The following is a 17,833-nucleotide window of genomic DNA, read 5'->3' on the forward strand; positions in this document are numbered from 1 at the left end:
TAGGTTGTACGCCAAATTATGTTGAGAAGTACTTCAACATGAAGCATTCTCAAGTTAGAAATGTCATAGAAAGATGCTTTGGTCTACTTAAATTATGATGGGCTACACTTACGAGTCCATCGTTTTATCCAATTAGAACGCAATGTCGAATAATCATAGCTTGTTGTCTTATATACAACTTGATAAGAAGAGAAATGGCTATTGATCTAATCGAGGCGCAGTTAGATGAAGGTACTAATATCATTGAAGATGTGGAAACAATTGATGTTGTTGAGATGTTAGATCATTTCACGACATGGAGACAAAATTTGACAATACAAATGTTTAATGAATGGAATGCAAGTTGAGGACATGAAGGAGTTGTATGATTTGACATTATTTAAAAGAATCGTTTGTTTCCCATTGTCGTAAGACTTGAGTTGTAAGTTGGTTTTTTGTCCATTGCTATTAGACAAGTATAATATGGTGCTGGTTTGTCATTATTGAGACGCATTCCTTATGTAATATTTGAACTATGACTAAACTACAAGTTACTTAGCTCCTCCAAGGCTCAATTCCATACCATTTATCTTGCTTTCAAACGAATTGATAATATTTTCTTGCTATTTTACAAACTTTGATCAATTAGAAGTCTGTGTTTGATAACATAGAGAATAATTTAAATATAGTGGTTTGTGAGCCTAATTTTATTTTATTTTGTTGCAACGAGGTCTGTAAGTCTGATTAATTGTGCATGTTTCAAGTATACTTGTAAATGAGAATGGTATTTGTATGATAATAAGATTGATATTATTTTATGAGCACTACGTAGGGACATATATGTCATTTATGTTTATATACGGTTTCTACCAAACAATGGATATGATAAAATATAAGAATATCGGACTTTCAATTCGAAGTTCACCAAACAGTGGATATGATATAACAAAATTCCAAAATTTATTATCATATTATATCCAATCCTATCCCGATTAGAAATACGGACGATCAACCTAGCCTAAAAGAAGGAATCCCGTCTCCTGCTAATGATAATAATAACGATAATACCAATAATAACAATTTATTATTATTAACTACAACAACAAAAAATTGTTATTAGTGTTAATATACTAACTAGGCCCGTCAAATGAATGTGTCGGGTCGGGCTTGGGTTGAATCGATAATGGTCCAACTAATTTGACCATTTGACACGTTTTGACCCATTTAGTGGCCCTTACAATAAAAATTTACAATATAAATTTATATACAGTGGTCCTTACCCGGCTTGACATTTTTACTAAAATACTTTCTTATTTAATTCAACCTATGAAAATCCAAATCCACCTAGTTAACCTATTTTAAGCTCTGTATGTCTTTTGATCATTCCACTAGAAGAGCCATTTTCATATAGGATGCTAAAGAATTGGCTTTCAATATTGCTTAGAATTTTCAATTTTGTATTGATTCATAATGAAGCACAAGAGAGAGTTGGTACTTGGTAGTGAATTCATAAAATTAGAGCAAAAAGCAACGTGAAAGGATTGAAATTTCATTAAATGGAACATAAGATATTGAAGAAGATGATTTGTGGTGACCATGGATTGCAATAACAAGAAGTAAGATCAGAGTATTACGTAAAAGCAACAGTGCTAAATGTAATGAAGGAAAGATATACTCAAATAACTAACACACAAAACTTACAAGATTCATAAAAAGAATGATGTGGCAAAAAGAAGCAGTCTTGATATTTTTAATAAGGGTGAAGTTGGGCCCCTTTTGCGGCCCACCAAGAGTTCTCTTAACTTAAAATAGTGTGAGGAGTCCAATATTTTTGCATGAAGGGTGAAGAGAGAGTCATAAAAGTGAGTTGTATTTTGATATATTGTAAACCTATTTAACATTCATATCTTTTGGGCTTGCTATTCTAAACTCAATTATAATCCATTTACTAAACATAGCTAACCCATATAATAACTAAGCCAATTAAGGGAGCGCATGATAATACTTTTGGAACAGCAATCCATTTGGTAACGCAACTTCTGAAGTAAAAATTGGTTTGGTTATGCAACTTCATTTTCTACTTTTGAAATAATTTTTGACTTCATAAGTTGTTTTCGATCCACTTTCAGAAGTAAAAGAAATTACTTTTCTTTCATAAGTAGAATTCTCTCAACATCAATATATCTTTCACTTTGCCCTCCTCTCTCTCTCTCTCTCTCTCTCTCTCTCCATTGCAAATCGTTCTCTATACTCACTCCCAACCACGCCTCCATCATCGCCTACTGCCGATCGCCGCCACCAACCGCCAACGGTCACCGATCGCCACCACCTGCCGCGAACAATCACCGATCGGTGTCGCCATCTGTCAATAGTCGCCAATCGCCGCCACCTCCCACCGCTCACACAGGGTTAGCATCTCCAACCGTCGAAGTAAACAATAACTAATATTTTTTTATTTTAAAAAGTATCTTTTAATAATAATAAATATATTTTAAAAAAATTAAAATAATTTCAATTACATGAGAGTGTTTTAGTAATATCGTTTTTCTTAATAAATTATGAGAAATAAATATTCTATAATTTGGTTAAATATAGAAATATTTAAGTAATATGGGTTAGGTATAGGTCGCTGAATTTGTACTGTATGAAAATAGATTAAAGCTGGTTAAATGCGTCAATAAGGGTCGGATCATATCCAACTCGACCCAAACCCAATCCGACCAACTTGTTTGACACCTCTAAGCACAGGTGAGGAAGCATTGAAACTATTTGAGCTTTTACCGTGGATATATGAGTTCGGTCATCATATTCATTAACACAATTTTCTCCAGTACCCGTTTGCATAAATAATTAAATGACAAATTATATGTAAACCCATCGGTATTTGTATTTGACTTTTCTCGAATAACATGCATTTTAGGTTAGGCTCAATAGTTTTTCATAGAATATTTTGTATTAATAATGTTTTAGAAGTAAAAATTTTCAATCGTTATTAAATGAATTTATATTCCAAAAGCATAAATTTTATCTTGTTACCAAATGCCTTCTTCTGATCAAAAAGTAACTTCTGATCAGAAGTTGATTTGTGAAGCAGAAGTGTCGCAGTGCGCGCCCTAAGTATGGGTTGAGAAACGAGTTTATAACCCATTTTGACAGGCCTAATAACTAGTAATTGTTTTGGTCCTTGGATGTTTTAATTTACCCAAAGAAATGCCTTCAAAAGACTAAACCAAGAAGATGGTGAGATTTGAAAGGCTTTTAGGTTAGATTTTCATCTAATATATCATGCAAACAATCGTGCAGAACAAAAATCCACCCGTGCCTGAAAAGAGAAAACATAATTTTACTTTTAGTGTATACGTGAGATTACCTCTCGAGAATATCACGTGACGGTATTCCCAAATTAGTAATAGGGGCGACAGAGGCTAGCAGAGCCAGAGAGATTCTCTTTGTGATTCTCATGTCCATTATATTTTTGTCATATTGTTCTCTCATCACTAAGTTGTGAAATCCAAAGAAGAAGAGCTTTGACTGGCTTGCACATGGACTATAATCAAAAAGTGATTAACCCACAACAAAAGCCTGCTAACAAAAGATCATATCAATACGATTAATGACAAAAACAAATTAACAAAAACTAATCCACAAGCATGCTAGTACTAATAGGATTATATTTCGGACATATCTTTAATAACCGACCATATTAGCTCTTTTTGCCTAGAGCAACACGGCGTCTACATCATTGCCAACTTCTACTACTACTACTATTATTATTATTATTATTATTATTATTATTATTTTGTTGTTGTTGTTGTTGTTGTTACGAAACCAACTTCTCTTATTTAACTTTCCCAGATTACGTATTGCAAACCAAAGCAGGTTCCTCTATATATCAATCCACACCTAAAGGCTGAAATTTTGTGGCTAACCAAGAGATGAATTCGTCCGTCCAGTTAATTTCTCTAACTAGGTTAGAAAGAGAGACCAACCACATAAATCCTAGATCACCCACTTTACCATATGCGATAAAAAGAATCAGATATGGTTCCTCGTAGGAACCGGACCAAACTGGACCGCGCAATGTCGGTTCGATTCCAGGATCCATCTTAGATTGGTGCTTGTAACTTACATGACTTGTTCAACGATACCCGCTATGGAGGGTCGATAATCCTTTTGATACCCTAGACGGGAAAGGAGTAGTGGCTTTTCAATGCCTTTTTCCTTTCTAGTCACTTCCCATTTCGACAGCATTTTTCTCAATTGGAAAGGTCCTCTAGGACAACACTCTTAAACTTTGACTAAAGCCTGCATTCCGTCGAGGGACACATCAGAAGAAAACACATCGTTTTCTCCTAATGGCGTTGCATGATTTTGTACTCTTAATTCCCTCTTTAGCCTGCGTAACAGGAAGGGTCTCCTTTGTTTTTCCCTTGGTGGCACGAACCCCTACGTTTGAACACTGGTTAACTCCTGCAGCTGCAAGTTTCTTTACGTGCGAAACAAACCTCAAGCAAAGCGCACTCTTATCCCCTCACTGTAACACTACCTCAGGCTAGAGAAAGAGAAATGAAATAGCGAGAAAGGTAACAACAGAAGTAGACCTAAGCAAAACATGACAGGACCGTGATTTTAGTAGTTCCGCGTTCCGAAACTATTTCAAGAGATCGCCCAAATGCCGTTTGTGAGGGTCTTTGGACAAATTTTGGGCATGATATTTCGCCTTGATTAGCAAAGTTCACTTGCTATAGTCCGCTGATGCACGAAGCACCACTAAGGTTTTCGGACCGCAACAGATGCTAAAATAGATGGAACAGGCTGAAGAATAGCCACACCATTTCATCATCCATTCAAATAAGCGCTTATGGTCTAATAGTTATTCTCGGGTTTGCGTTATTAGGAATCAAACATGTGGTCTAACAATATTTCCATGTCACAGCCAAGACACTTCACTGGGTGAAGGAAAAAAATTTCGCGTGATTCTGTTCTCACAGATTGAACATGACCTTGATGGCGTTTCCGCCACGGGCACTCGTCTCAAAGGCGTCTTCAACTTCCTTCTGGGAGAACCCGAATCTGTGGTTTATGAGGGGCTTCATATCTATCTTGCCACTTCTCAGAAACTCGAGGCAGAGAGGCCATGTGGACGTGTTCTCGTACCGGAATATGCCGATCAAGTCAACCTCCTGCAGGTCATCAAAGTATGCATGAATGAGCGAAGGTGCAGAATCCGTTCCTCCCGTCGTATTCAGATGCCACAGCAGAACACTTCTTATACTAGTTTTCAAATATTAGCACTTGCTCCGCGATTATAAACTGCCACTATCTTGACACAGAGTCTTTGGATACACAGTTGATCAGTAAAAAATATATCCATGGTAGGCATAGTTAGGCAGTAAAAAGCTCAGGCTCATATCTAGCCAGCCCTTGGCTAACATTAGCAGAGCACATTGCAGTGGCATTTGTAACATAGCGGAGGGAAAAATATACGAGAGCGTTAAAAAAAAAAAAAACAAAGAGCACCTAGTAGCAGCAGGAGTTAGCGGGACAGCCATTCCCGCCAGGCAAACTTTGCCGCCAGACCGAGTGGCCTCCAGTGCTGTCGACATAGTTTCGTCGAAACCGTCACAGTCAAAGCTCACATCAATCTCTGTTTCCATAGCCTTTTGTGTCATCCCCACCTCTTCAGGTATGACCTGCAGAAGGGCGAAACTCAGGACAATGAACTCGAGAGCAAGTCAAAACTCCATTTCCTCCAAGTTTTAGTGATAAGCTTATAAGGGCCTATAAAGACCGCTATTTTTTGAACCATTCTGCCATGCCATTCTCTACTAAAACCATGAAATGGAAAATACAACTCTCAAAGAAATTCAACTACTAATTCTCCACAGTAAGTGCTACAGACGCGGGCTTCGTGGTTGTATTATCGGGGAAGAGACGCAAGTTTTGTTCATTGTTATGCTCCAGTTTCTTCGCAAACGGTTTGGGAGAGTGAATAGTATAGGCAGATGAGCAATCTAAACACCTCAACCAGTCACAAGTCACAACCAACGCAAATTATGCAGAAGGCACTATAATGCACACCAAAATCACTAGCTTCAGCTAGTTAGTCCGATTGAAAATGACAACATGATGCTTACTTCAAATTTGGTCCAGCATACCTTCCTATCTGTAGCAACTTACACGATATCATCTGCACCCAGATCCTTTGCAACCGATAAGCGGTGGTCTTCGACATCCACAATGACAATTCCAGGAGCTCCAAAAGCACGGGCAGCTAATATTGTGACAAGCCCTATAGGTCCTGCACCCATTACCAAAACAGTTGTCCCTGGACCGACCTTAGCTCTACGACAAGCATGAACTCCAATGATCAGGGGCTCGCACATTGCCCCTTCCTCCAAACTCACATTGTCTGGAAGCTTAAAACAAAGGTCCGCAGGATGCACCACCTGTCAGTAGAGAGAAAGGTACTTTCAACACTGCCCAAGTTTCTTGATGCGTCAAATGTGACCCGATTTCAGATAACTGAGGGACTCCATGCATAATGCCAAGTTATGTCGAATCTCCTCTTATTTAGCATGATTCATTGGAAATCCTTCCAACCTGATGTCGGTAAGCAAAATCACATGTAATTTTTACGGTTTTTGCAACTTCAATTTTCTCTTCAAATTTTCAAATTTAGAAAGGAAAAAAGAAAAAGAAACGACTAAAAGTCACAAGAAGAAAACACAGTTGGCCAACCAGACCGACACTGAAAATCAAACAATTCAGCGAGCTTTACTTGCTTTGCTTGCAAGATTTTGAAGGGTGTAACCTTTTCAGAAAAAAGCATTCACGTCCACAGTAATTTCTCATTGCTCAAAATTTCTCTTTATATGTGCGAACATGGAAATGCCATTTTTGAGCTTCCACGTGAAACAGACAAAACCAAAGCACAAAGGAGGAAAAGGAAGTTGAACTGATAGGTTGAAGTTGAACTTACTGCGATACACACTTCCATGAACAGTGAGCTCCAAAGCCTCCTAGCATCATCATCATCATCCATCATCCATCTCTCTCTCTCGCACTCACTCTCAGGTTGGTGGTCATCAAGGAGATGGAAGAGACCGATATTGCAGCTTGAGCTTCTGGGCGTCAAGAACCTCAAGATTCAACCCTGCCCATTCGCCCTGCTCTTCGTTGGTTCTCACTTCTTGCGTTTGCTGTTTAAGCCTTAACTCAATTCAAATTACGATTCAGAAGCTGAAGCGATTCCCACCCCCACAAGCCAACGGCCAACCAAGGTCTTTGATTGTGCCGAATTGGAGATCCTTTGGCTTGCTCAAAGTAGGTAGGAACCCCACTATTTACGTGGAAATCTCTCGCAAATGCCATATTCTCTCATTCCTCGCGAAATGGAGTCTTCCCATGCAATCACTAGAGCTCATCATTGGGCATCCTTATAACGTGGACTTTTATTTCAAAAATTGATACTATTTGAGAACTTATTCTTTTGTTTATTTATTTATTTATTTTTTTGTAATGCTTTGAGAACTAATTCCAAAATCGACAATCTCGTTAAATCAGTGTACAACTTTTTATAATTTCAGGTATATCACTACTTCCAATAGGTAAGATTTCTCTCAAAATTTATATGGTACTAAATTGAGAGATTGAATGAAACTAAACTACAAAAAATGACAAAAAGGAAAAATTACAATGACATAGCTTATGGAATTAATAAATTCGATATCAAAGAAAACTAAAGTTCGTAAATAACCGCATGAATACTGAGGTATATACTGCAAACATTATGAACCCACCTTTTTAAAGAATCATAACATTTCCAAATCTGTTTTTTTTTTTTTTTTTTTGCGAAAATGTATCAAAACCAATTATTTTTTTTTTATTTTTCTTTTTTTTGCTTTGTAGAATCAATTTTATTAACACGACGAGGGCACTAGCTTAAAAAAAGAAAATGATTTCAATTTCATGAGTTAACATTCGAACTAACAATTTATACCAGAGCGTCTTCCACTTTCCTAGTCCACGAGTAGTTGAATTTCCCCAAAATTGCTCGGAGAAACCGTTGCAATATTTTGCTGCGATGACGCTTTGAATATACTTCTTCAGAAATCCGATTGGTTGATTGATTGCAAAATGAAACTTGTTAGAATGTATGCGTACCAAATTACAATTTCACCCACCGGGCATGGCGTTTGGTGCTTTGAGCTCTTTGGCCTTAAGGCAGGCGTCAGGTTCAACAACGCGTTTCTCTTGGGCTTGCTGTCTGCGGGGTCTCCCCCTTCGGTGGTGGTGAGTTGCCCAAATACCGCCCGGAGACCCAAAAAAAAAAAAAAAAAAAAAAAAAAAAAAAAAAAATAAATGAGATTTTAATCCAATCAAATAAAAATGTGAAGTAAAGCACCGAACCGGTCCTATCATTACATTGTTTCTCGATCTAGCTCTGTGAACGAAGATATCGAACCTAATCAAGACGCTCAATTCGAATAGTTCGCAAATTAGTGAAGAAGGCGAGCAGGAGAGAGAGAGAAGGGGTGTTGTGAGAAGAACGAGGAGGTCAGAAGTGACGGTCGCAAGGGAAGGACAAGCTCACCCTTGTTCCCTCCCCCCTTTCCCTTTTTTTCGCCCGCCAAAAAGAAGGCAGTTGAGCCTTGGACGGAACGGAGAGGAAGAGAAGGCGATCTTCTGGCCGGGCGACTAGTTACAGAGAGCTTCGAAGGAGCTGAAGATGGACATCATCTTGTCTCGATGCGAGCTTGAAGGCTGGCGCTTTGATTCGCATGGTCCGAGAGATTGCTGGGGAAGACTTTCCAGATTTGCCTGCGGTATTTGGGTTGAGCTGAGGGGGATTCGACAGGAGGAGGTATTCAAGGAGGCGAGATGGGATGGTGATTGAAACATAGAAGGACCTCGAATGAGCAAGGACAATGAGCTGAATCTTCCATGGGGAAGGCCTCGCTCGAGGTTGGCGAGGTGCCGGATCCGACGAGATGGAGCCTCGCCTGTGGCTAGCAAAATGATATGTTCCGATCAGATGACAACACAGAAAATCAAATGAGATTTCTCTTACTAAATGACAGGATATATTTTTCAGTTCATTTTTAGGTTTGAGCCAAACAACGAAAAATATTATCATTTTCCTAAAAAAATAACTTTTCAGAAAATATTTTTTCAAAAACGTTACATTTTTCACTAAGAGAGCGAATATGACAAAATATGATTCGTGCTTTGTTGGTTAGTAAGAAAGGAAAAAAAAACGTTTATTCATATTATGACGGGAAAATTTCAACCGGCCAGTTTAATTGGGCACCACGCACGAATCATATGATCTAATTGGCACCAATCCCCGTCTACCTATTTTTCTCAGAACAGATAAAATGTTTGATAATTTGTGTATTTTCCTAAGGATACACATCAACGTCCCAAAACAAATCAGAAGTTTTGTTTTATTCATTAATCTTTTCTGGCCAGCAAACATATTAGAAGTCGGAATGACCGGGGGACTACTTGAGAAGAACGAGGCCGATATGTTAATTCCTAGGAAAGACACGGAAAGCTTGGGATGATCGAACACACACACACACTAACCTCAAAAAGCCAGTCAAAGCAATAACCAGAAGGGAGAGATACCGACACATTTTTGTAATCTTTATTGTTTCTATCCATTGCCCTAACATCTTCAATCTTTCTTGACAAAGAAACCCTAACCATCATCGACCACCATTGGCCAATACGACGAAGAGAATGCGGCGTTAGAGTAGCGGAAACTTAGAGAGGATTCTCAGGTATTTTCGGAGAGTACGAGCTCCCTGTCCATCCAAACCAATCTTCAATGGCACCGATTTGCATTAACCCAGCCCACAAGAAACCCGAGAAAAGTATTAGAAAAATCTTAAATCCATTGCATTTGTGTCAATTCAATTCTAAACTTTTTAATTGTAACTATTTAGCTCTAAAACTACCCGATTTAGTTCTAAATCTTTTCATATTTTGCCAATTAAGTACATCCGATCAATTCTGATCAAAAATCACTTGACAAGGTAGTCCAATCAGCCTACTATCTTACGTGGTACGATCAACGCTAACATGAACAATGTTTAATAGTTTTTGAATATTTTTTTTTAAATCTTATTATTTTACCTCTTTTTCCCCTCTTTTGGCTCAAAGGGTCGGTGACCTCCACCGACCACCGACTAGGGATCAACATGGGTTGCTGGCCTCTACGAGGGTCCCAAAGCCCTCATTGTGGCTTGCAATGCCTTAGCCAACTTTAGCAAGGGGCAATGTCCCTTTCCTGCAGCTAGTGAGGGCTTCACGGCCCTCGCCAAGGGTAGGCGAAAGTCATCGGTCCTCGATCGGTAGTCGGTGGAAGTCATTAGCCCTCATTCGCTAGTCCTTTCATAAGAAAAACAAAGAAAAATGATAAAAAAAAAAAAAGATAATTTTAAAAAAAAACTTAAAAAAAATATCCAAGTCGGTGCTAGTGATACCACGTAGGACGACTGATATTCTAATCCATAATTTCCGATCAAAATTGATCGAATAGACTTAATTGAAAAATGTGAAAATGTCTATAACTCAATTGGTTTAGGACTGAATTGGCAAAAACGCAATACGTTAAAGACTCTTTGAACAATTTTCCTAAGTAATCCAATTTGAGAGAAAAGTCTAAAACAAGTTGGGGTCCACGAGACATGCATAACATTTTTGCTTGGGTTGTCCGTCAATTAAAAAATTCCTTCAACATTTTTGCGCCGGGCAGACTTCTCGTGAGCTCAACTGGACTGGGTTGGGCTTCATAGCTAAATGCCCACTTTCCAATTATTTAATTTCAAGCGATATGAGCCATTATTTTTTTAAAAATTATTTATTTTTATTTTTTGGCACATCTAATATACTTAACAAAATATCTAGATGTGAACGTACATGATGTTCTTAAAAATGGATAATGATTGAATTTCAACCGAATCCACGTGACTAAACATGTGAAAATGAATTTAAATAGATTTTTCTCGGTCGGGCTGTTCCGTAGACGTGAATGAATTCCCATAAATGTTGAACGAGTATTCTCTCTCCTTATGTTCCGTGACACATTCTTATAACTACGCGTGGATTGTCGATTGTTGCCTCAATGGGCACGCCCTTTCAATGCATGCATCACCCGTGTTTTACAGGCAAGTTGTGCAGCAAAGATAATCCGGACTTAAAGTTCCATCTGTTTCGCGAAAAATAAATTATATATAAAACACATTCTTAAAAATGATCGCTTGCATCGCTAACAAAAATGAATGAGGAGATGGGTATCAATGATTAGATTAGTCCTCTAACGAATGTCAAATGTGCACTCTAATCACAATTAAATTTTTATTTATTCCCAATTTTCCTTTTCTGGGGTCAGTTGCAAAATAAATAAATAGATAGAAAATTCGCCGCAATTTATTAATTTCTTACAAGTATCAACAAAGAGTTCGTAGTTTGTTTCTTTCTTCAATTCTCTTTCGCTGACTACCAAAAGCAAACGTCAACTCCCTCTCTCTCTCTCTCTCTCTCTCTCTCGTCCTCTCTCTCCGGCGACCGTCTTCCCATGGCTCCGTCCGGTTATCGGCTCACCGCTCTCCTTCTCACCTGGTTGTCTCTGACCGAGCTCATCGTCTCCACGCAGGCTCTCTCCTATCCAAGCAATCGCCACCGTCCGTTGATTCTGCCTCTCTCTCTAACACCCCATGATTCTTCGGCTTCTTCTTCTTCTTCTCCTTCTCACGAGAGAGATCATCACCGCCGGCGATTGCACAACTCGGAGCTCTCTCGCTCGGCCAGCGCTCGCATGCGGCTCTACGATGATCTCCTCTCTAATGGGTCATCTTCAAGTCTCATCATTTTTCGAGCTTTCGTTGAGTTTTTCTTGGTTATTCATGTTTTCGGCTGAAATGTTTGATGGGTTTCTTATTTTTTGGGGGGCGATTTTGCAGATACTATACAACGCGTCTTTCCATTGGGACGCCTCCTCAGGAGTTTGCACTGATTGTGGACACGGGAAGTACCGTCACTTATGTTCCTTGTTCCAATTGTCAACAGTGTGGTAAACATCAGGTCTGGTTTCTCAGCTGCTTTTTAAGCTTTTTCCCTTCTCTCTCTCTCTCTCTCTCTCTCTCTCTTGCTTCTTTGGATTATGTACAGCAATTATGGCTGAACTCTTGAACTGGGCAGTTGTAATTAGTTTCGGTTTTGAAAGTTATTTAGCAGTTAAGTGGAGTACCCGTGATTATGGTGATTCTGTCCATAGCTTAGATTGTCTAGAGCTCTCAACAACAGTTTTAGTAAGACTGCTACATATGAATTCTAACTTCTTCTCTGAGAGGCCTAATTGGTCACTGAAGTACTTACCAACGAAGGTCTCTGCTCTGGTGTTTGATTGTTTTTATGCTGCTGATTATTGTCAATGTGGGTTGGAGAGTTACGAACGGAGTGTTAATGGTCTGTCGTGTTTGTTAGCGCTGTGATAATAGATAGTAAAGTTTCCTTTTCTTCTTTACCAAAAAACAGTGTTGACTTTTCTCATACTTTCTTTGTCAATTTCGTTTTTTTTCTGTTGTGCTGTTCAATGTTCATTTATGTACAATTTTCGTATCTTTTCTAGATTTAGAACAATCAGATAAGTTGTAAGAAGTTCTTGACTGGTAAAGGACCAGGATGTCTTCTTCTTTTGGTTTGTTTGAAGTGTCTCTTGCAATAATCCAGGATCCAAGATTTCAACCTCATTTGTCTTCCACCTATCAACCTGTCAAATGCAATGCCCATTGCTACTGCGACACTGCAGGAAAGCAGTGCACTTATCAGAGACGGTATGCTGAGATGAGCTCCAGTACCGGTGTGCTGGGAAATGATCTTGTATCATTTGGGAATGAAAGTGAGCTCACACCCCAGAGGGCTGTTTTTGGGTGTGAAACTGTGGAAACTGGTGATCTGTTCAGCCAACGAGCAGACGGCATAATGGGCTTGGGTCGTGGCTACCTCAGCCTTGTGAATCAGCTCGTTGAGAAGCACGTTATCGATGACTCTTTCTCGTTATGCTATGGTGGTATGGGCGTGGGTGGGGGTGCAATGATACTTGGAAGTATTGCTTCTCCCACGGGAATGGTATTCTCCCATTCGGATCCTCAACGCAGGTAAACAGCCTGCTGACATATTATATTAGATTGTTGACATCCTTGAGGGTGCAAATGCAATTAGTGCATCTCACATATTTGTGATAGTATTGGGATGTTCACAGTCCTTATTACAATATCAAGCTGAAGGAAATACATGTTGCTGGGAAGCCATTGAAGTTGAGGTCAAGTGTTTTTGATGGAAGACATGGAACAGTCTTGGATAGTGGAACGACATATGCATACCTACCAGCAAAGGCATTTCTGGCATTCAGGGATGCTGTAAGATTTTGTAGCCTGAGTTAAATAATCCAAATTTTATAAGAGCGGGTTTTCGTGTATATCTCTGTTATGTTTCAGAAAGATTTGTTTTGATTACTAGATTTTGAAAGTTCATCTGATCTTTCTTTGTATGAATTTATATTTCTATCATGCAAAATGTTTTAGCTTGATGCATAATTGGTGCTTAAGATACATTAAGTCCATTAACATGAGCAGCTTCCTTGAGGACCTCCTGGAACCTATATACTTATTGGCTTGCATTAGTATCCATGAACCCATATGCTGATTATACTGAACTTTAATGCCAAAACATGTTAAAAATTTAATGACTCTTTGGTTTTCTGGTATTCTATTATAACTGATAATAACTTCAATTCATTGAATATGATCAGGCTCAAATGATGACTCGTAAGGACTCATATAATCATTTTGACTCTGACAAGGCTTTGGGAAAATGCTTCTCTGATCTTGAAAGTTGGAGTTTCTATGGCTTATTGTCAGTTGACTCAATTTTTATCCTGTCTATGGTTAGGACATTGTGGAATTTAAGTTGGCGGACAATGACTAAAGATGATTGATGGGTATCGTGTTTAGAAACATAACCCAAAATGAGCCTTTTAATTTTGCCAACATAATGAGCCATTTGATTTTGCCACAGATGAGAATTGGCAGAATCAAATAGCATTTGAAGATGCCTTGCTCGTGAAGTACATTGCATTATCTAATGTGAAAGCTATGCTATATGTGACAGCAATTCTCTGTTTCCATATGCAGATTATAAATAATGTTCGATCCCTGAAAAAGATTCAAGGACCTGATCCGAATTACCACGATGTTTGTTTTGGTGGTGCTGGATGGTAATGGCTGATAAACGTAATATGTGCACCGGCACTTTTTCTTTACTGTGCTTGACTGGATTTTGGTCTCAACCTATGCTTAGGGACATCGCCAAGTTATCTGAAGTATTTCCAAAGGTTGATATGGTTTTCGGCAACAAGCAAAAGTTGTCGCTATCTCCTGAGAATTACTTGTTCAAGGTAATGTTAACATTTTTATCACCTCGTAGAATGCTTTATTTATGCTTTTGTTTATGGATGTATGGACACTAGTTGGCCGGGAATGCCTTATAGACAAGAAGCTCAACTTAATATGTTATCACTTGTACTAATGCTGCCTTGCTCAGCCTTCTTTGAATAGAGAAGCTCGAGTTGTTTATAACCTAATTTTGACTTCTGTTTGCTAAACTTTCTTTATTAGTCTGACATATCTTCTTGATTTTGTATTTTTTCCAAAAAATGGTATAGCATACGAAGGTTCCTGGGGCATACTGCTTAGGTGTATTTGAGAACAAAAATGATGAAACCACTCTGCTAGGAGGTACTTTTTATTATTTGAAATTCTCTTTCTTTCACTCTTCCTGATTGACTTCATACTGAATTTGGGAAGGCATTTTGATTCTTGCTGTTGTCCCCTTTCTTTTCCTTTTCTTTTTTACTATTTTGAATGCTTAGCAATTTGTGAACTTTGATCCAGCCTACTCTGTGTTTTTGGCAGGTATAATTGTCCGCAACACCCTTGTCACTTATGATAGGGAGAAAAATAAGCTTGGCTTTTGGAAAACTAATTGCTCTGAACTGTGGAAGCAACTGGAAGATACTGGTTGTCCCACACCTGCACCTTTAGTTCCTCAGAACCACAATACTACTCCAGCTGTTTCTCCTAGCTTAGCTCCAAGTGGATTGCCTCCAAATTCTTTTCCGGGTAAGAAGAGTAAATCCTACAAGCATTTGAGTGCCCTTAGCTGTTTTTGTACATAAAGTATTCAACTGGAATCAGATGGGTGCTGCACACTGTCAATTCTGGCATCTCCTCTCCTAGTCATTAAAATCCTGTTTAAAAGAACGATGGAAGAAGTTAAATGGATTACTTGCTGCGTGATGACTGTTCCTTTTAGTCTCCTTCCTTTTCCAGTTCTTGAGATTTGTCGACTGTAAGAGTTTCAACAGTGGTAGTCTTCCTTTTGACTGATATACATATCCGCAGGTTTTCCTACTTCCTTAATCCTTTTGAAAGCATTTCAAGAATAAGGCTTTTTTTGTTCACGGAAAATAAGTTATTTGGAAAACATTTTCTTAATAATAATCGCTTGTATCGTTTGAATTAATTAGTTAATTGGAAATGTTTTGATTATCAATAACAATTTATGTCTAAATAATTTCTTGAACGATTGAGATTTTTTTTTATTTATCCATTTTTCTAAACGATACAAGAGATCATTTTTAGGAAAATATACTCCAAATTATTCATTTTCCGCATAACATTTTTCTGCGGAAAATGAAGGATTTGGAAAATATTTTTCAAAAGATAATTACTTCTATCACTTGAAATAATTAGCTAATGAAAAATATTTTCATCATCGGTAACAATTTATATTTATTTATTTATTTTCGTGGACGATGATTATTTTTCATTTATTCATTTTTGTAAGTGATACAAGCGGTCATTTTTATGAAAATGTTTTTCAAACCCTTCATTTTTCACGAAACGAGCGCACTCTAAGATAGCTTGGATTTTCTGGAGTGCCTTTTCTTATGTGCCGTCATCTATGTATTTTCATCATGTTGCTATTATGACTGAAAACCTTGAAGTTCCTGAGGGATTTGACTTGCTTGTTTTGGGCTTACTTATCGCCTTGCAACTAGAAATCTTCCATTAACGATTTCATCCTACCATTTGTTTGTGCTCAGTTGAATTTCGAGTAGGAGTCATAATGTTCAACATGTCATTCAGCATCAAAAACTCCAGCTGGAAGCCTAACTTCACAGAATTTGAAGAACTTATTGCTCATGAGTTGGGAATGAATACTGCACAGGTAAGAGTCAGATCTTGCAGGCATCTTTTCCGGGTATTCTCTGATTGAATGGTAGGCTTGACGTCATGTCCTCAGTTCATGACCTCTTGATTTGATGTCCTAGCCACCTAATCTACTAAAACTCGCATTGCACTATTAACATATTCGACCTTTTTCTTCACTCAGGGTTCATACCCTTGTCGTATCTATAATCAAGTGAGAGATATTGATCACTGTCTTGATACCTCCATAAGAATTATCTGACTTCAGATTGTGCTAAGCAGAATTGTTCTAAACTTACCTGCTTCTAACTAATACTCGTGCTCAGGTCCATTTGCTGAACTTCACTTCCAGTGGAAACCAGTTCCTTGCTGAGTGGGCCATCTTTCCAGCTGACTCTGCTGACTACATCTCTAACACCACCGCAGTGGTATGGCTTCTTTTCTTTTATAGAATTTAGTCTACAAGTAGGCTCTTGCAGTTGCCGGTTCACTCCTGACTCGTGTGTTTGTATGCAGAACATAATCACACGCTTAAGAGATCATCATGTGCAGCTTCCTGAGAGATTCGGTAGTTATCAGCTAGTTGAATGGAAAATTGAGCCTCAAAAGGAGCGGTATGGTTTTGTTTTCCTCTTCATTGTGTCCATGTTCAGTTGTAATTTACTTTGTTGGTGTCCCCTTTAGCTTGAATAAATCTTCTTCATGAATTTAAGAATTGATGGTCGTACTAGAAATAATCAACTGCAGAAAAAAAAAGTCGCAATTAGAATTATAAACGTTGTAATTGAGTCGCTGAGTTGTCGCAGCATTCCAAATTCTTGGATATTCCGCACCTTTAAGATAGCTTTAAGTTCAGAGAGGGATGGCCAATGTCCATGTCTAGGAACTTTGTGCCAATATGACCCCCCGCCATTTTTTTGCTGCTTATTATTTCTCTAACAGTATCTTCTTCTTGATTGGTGCAGCACGTGGTGGCAGCGAAATTATTTGGCAGTGGCTGCAGTAGCTTCAGTAGCGCTGTTTCTTACCCTAACGAGTATTGCACTATGGTTCGTTTGGAAGAATAACCGGCAGCAATCCGGTTCATACAAGCCTGTAGGTGTCACCATTCCTGAGCAAGAGCTTCAGCCGCTTTGACTGAGTCACGTTCATCTGCTCATTATGATTTTTTTGGGTGCAAGTCATCGATATACGTCGATAGAGGAAGGATTTCTAGCTGCGTCAATCCCATCTTCGGTCGGAGGAAGGTTACAATCTATGTAGTTCGTCTATGGGGCAGTTCCTACCACGGGTATATAGTAGAAGCCTACAAAGCAGTCCCTCATACGGTTATACGGTAGAAAAGATACTTGGCTGACGAAAAGGATTAGAAGATTGCAGAGTGTAACATAGGCAGCTGCGCAGCTGTCGCAGAGAGAGAATTCGCCGAACGAAAAACCGTCCTTGGGGCTAACCAAGTGAACGGTGAATGACATGGATTGTGCTTGATCACATGGTTGGAATTGGAAAGCACCAACTTCTACGGATCTCGAAATAGTTCAGCGCAGTAAAAATACTTACAGCCGTTATCC

At 38.6% G+C, this 17,833-nt stretch overlaps 1 protein-coding gene and 1 pseudogene across 5 annotated transcripts; one reads left to right on the forward strand and one right to left on the reverse strand.

Moving 5' to 3' along the window:
- Positions 1-4,953: 4,953 nt before the first annotated feature.
- LOC115728400 lies at positions 4,954-7,024 on the reverse strand (annotated as a pseudogene).
- Positions 7,025-11,449: 4,425 nt separating this feature from the next.
- LOC115730196 (aspartic proteinase 36-like) lies at positions 11,450-17,808 on the forward strand. Of its 5 annotated transcripts, XR_007197562.1 has the most exons (13): positions 11,450-11,838; positions 11,952-12,072; positions 12,721-13,148; positions 13,253-13,409; positions 14,184-14,266; positions 14,350-14,446; positions 14,714-14,786; positions 14,964-15,179; positions 16,157-16,281; positions 16,589-16,690; positions 16,779-16,876; positions 17,228-17,472; positions 17,506-17,808. XR_007197562.1 is itself a non-coding variant. In XM_030660795.2 (12 exons), exons 1-12 carry the CDS (start codon positions 11,567-11,569, stop codon positions 17,397-17,399), a joined length of 1,944 nt encoding a protein of 647 aa, XP_030516655.2. In that variant the 5' UTR covers positions 11,450-11,566; the 3' UTR covers positions 17,400-17,808. The 5 variants fall into 5 exon arrangements, 4 of the variants coding, with proteins under 4 accessions (XP_030516655.2, XP_030516656.2, XP_048130731.1 ...); XM_030660795.2 differs by having other exon boundaries at positions 17,228-17,808; XM_030660796.2 differs by having other exon boundaries at positions 11,451-11,838; positions 14,964-15,170; positions 17,228-17,808.
- Positions 17,809-17,833: the final 25 nt, after the last annotated feature.

Source organism: Rhodamnia argentea, chromosome 2 (assembly GCF_020921035.1).
Source record: "Rhodamnia argentea isolate NSW1041297 chromosome 2, ASM2092103v1, whole genome shotgun sequence".
Classification (NCBI taxonomy): Eukaryota; Viridiplantae; Streptophyta; class Magnoliopsida; order Myrtales; family Myrtaceae; genus Rhodamnia; species Rhodamnia argentea.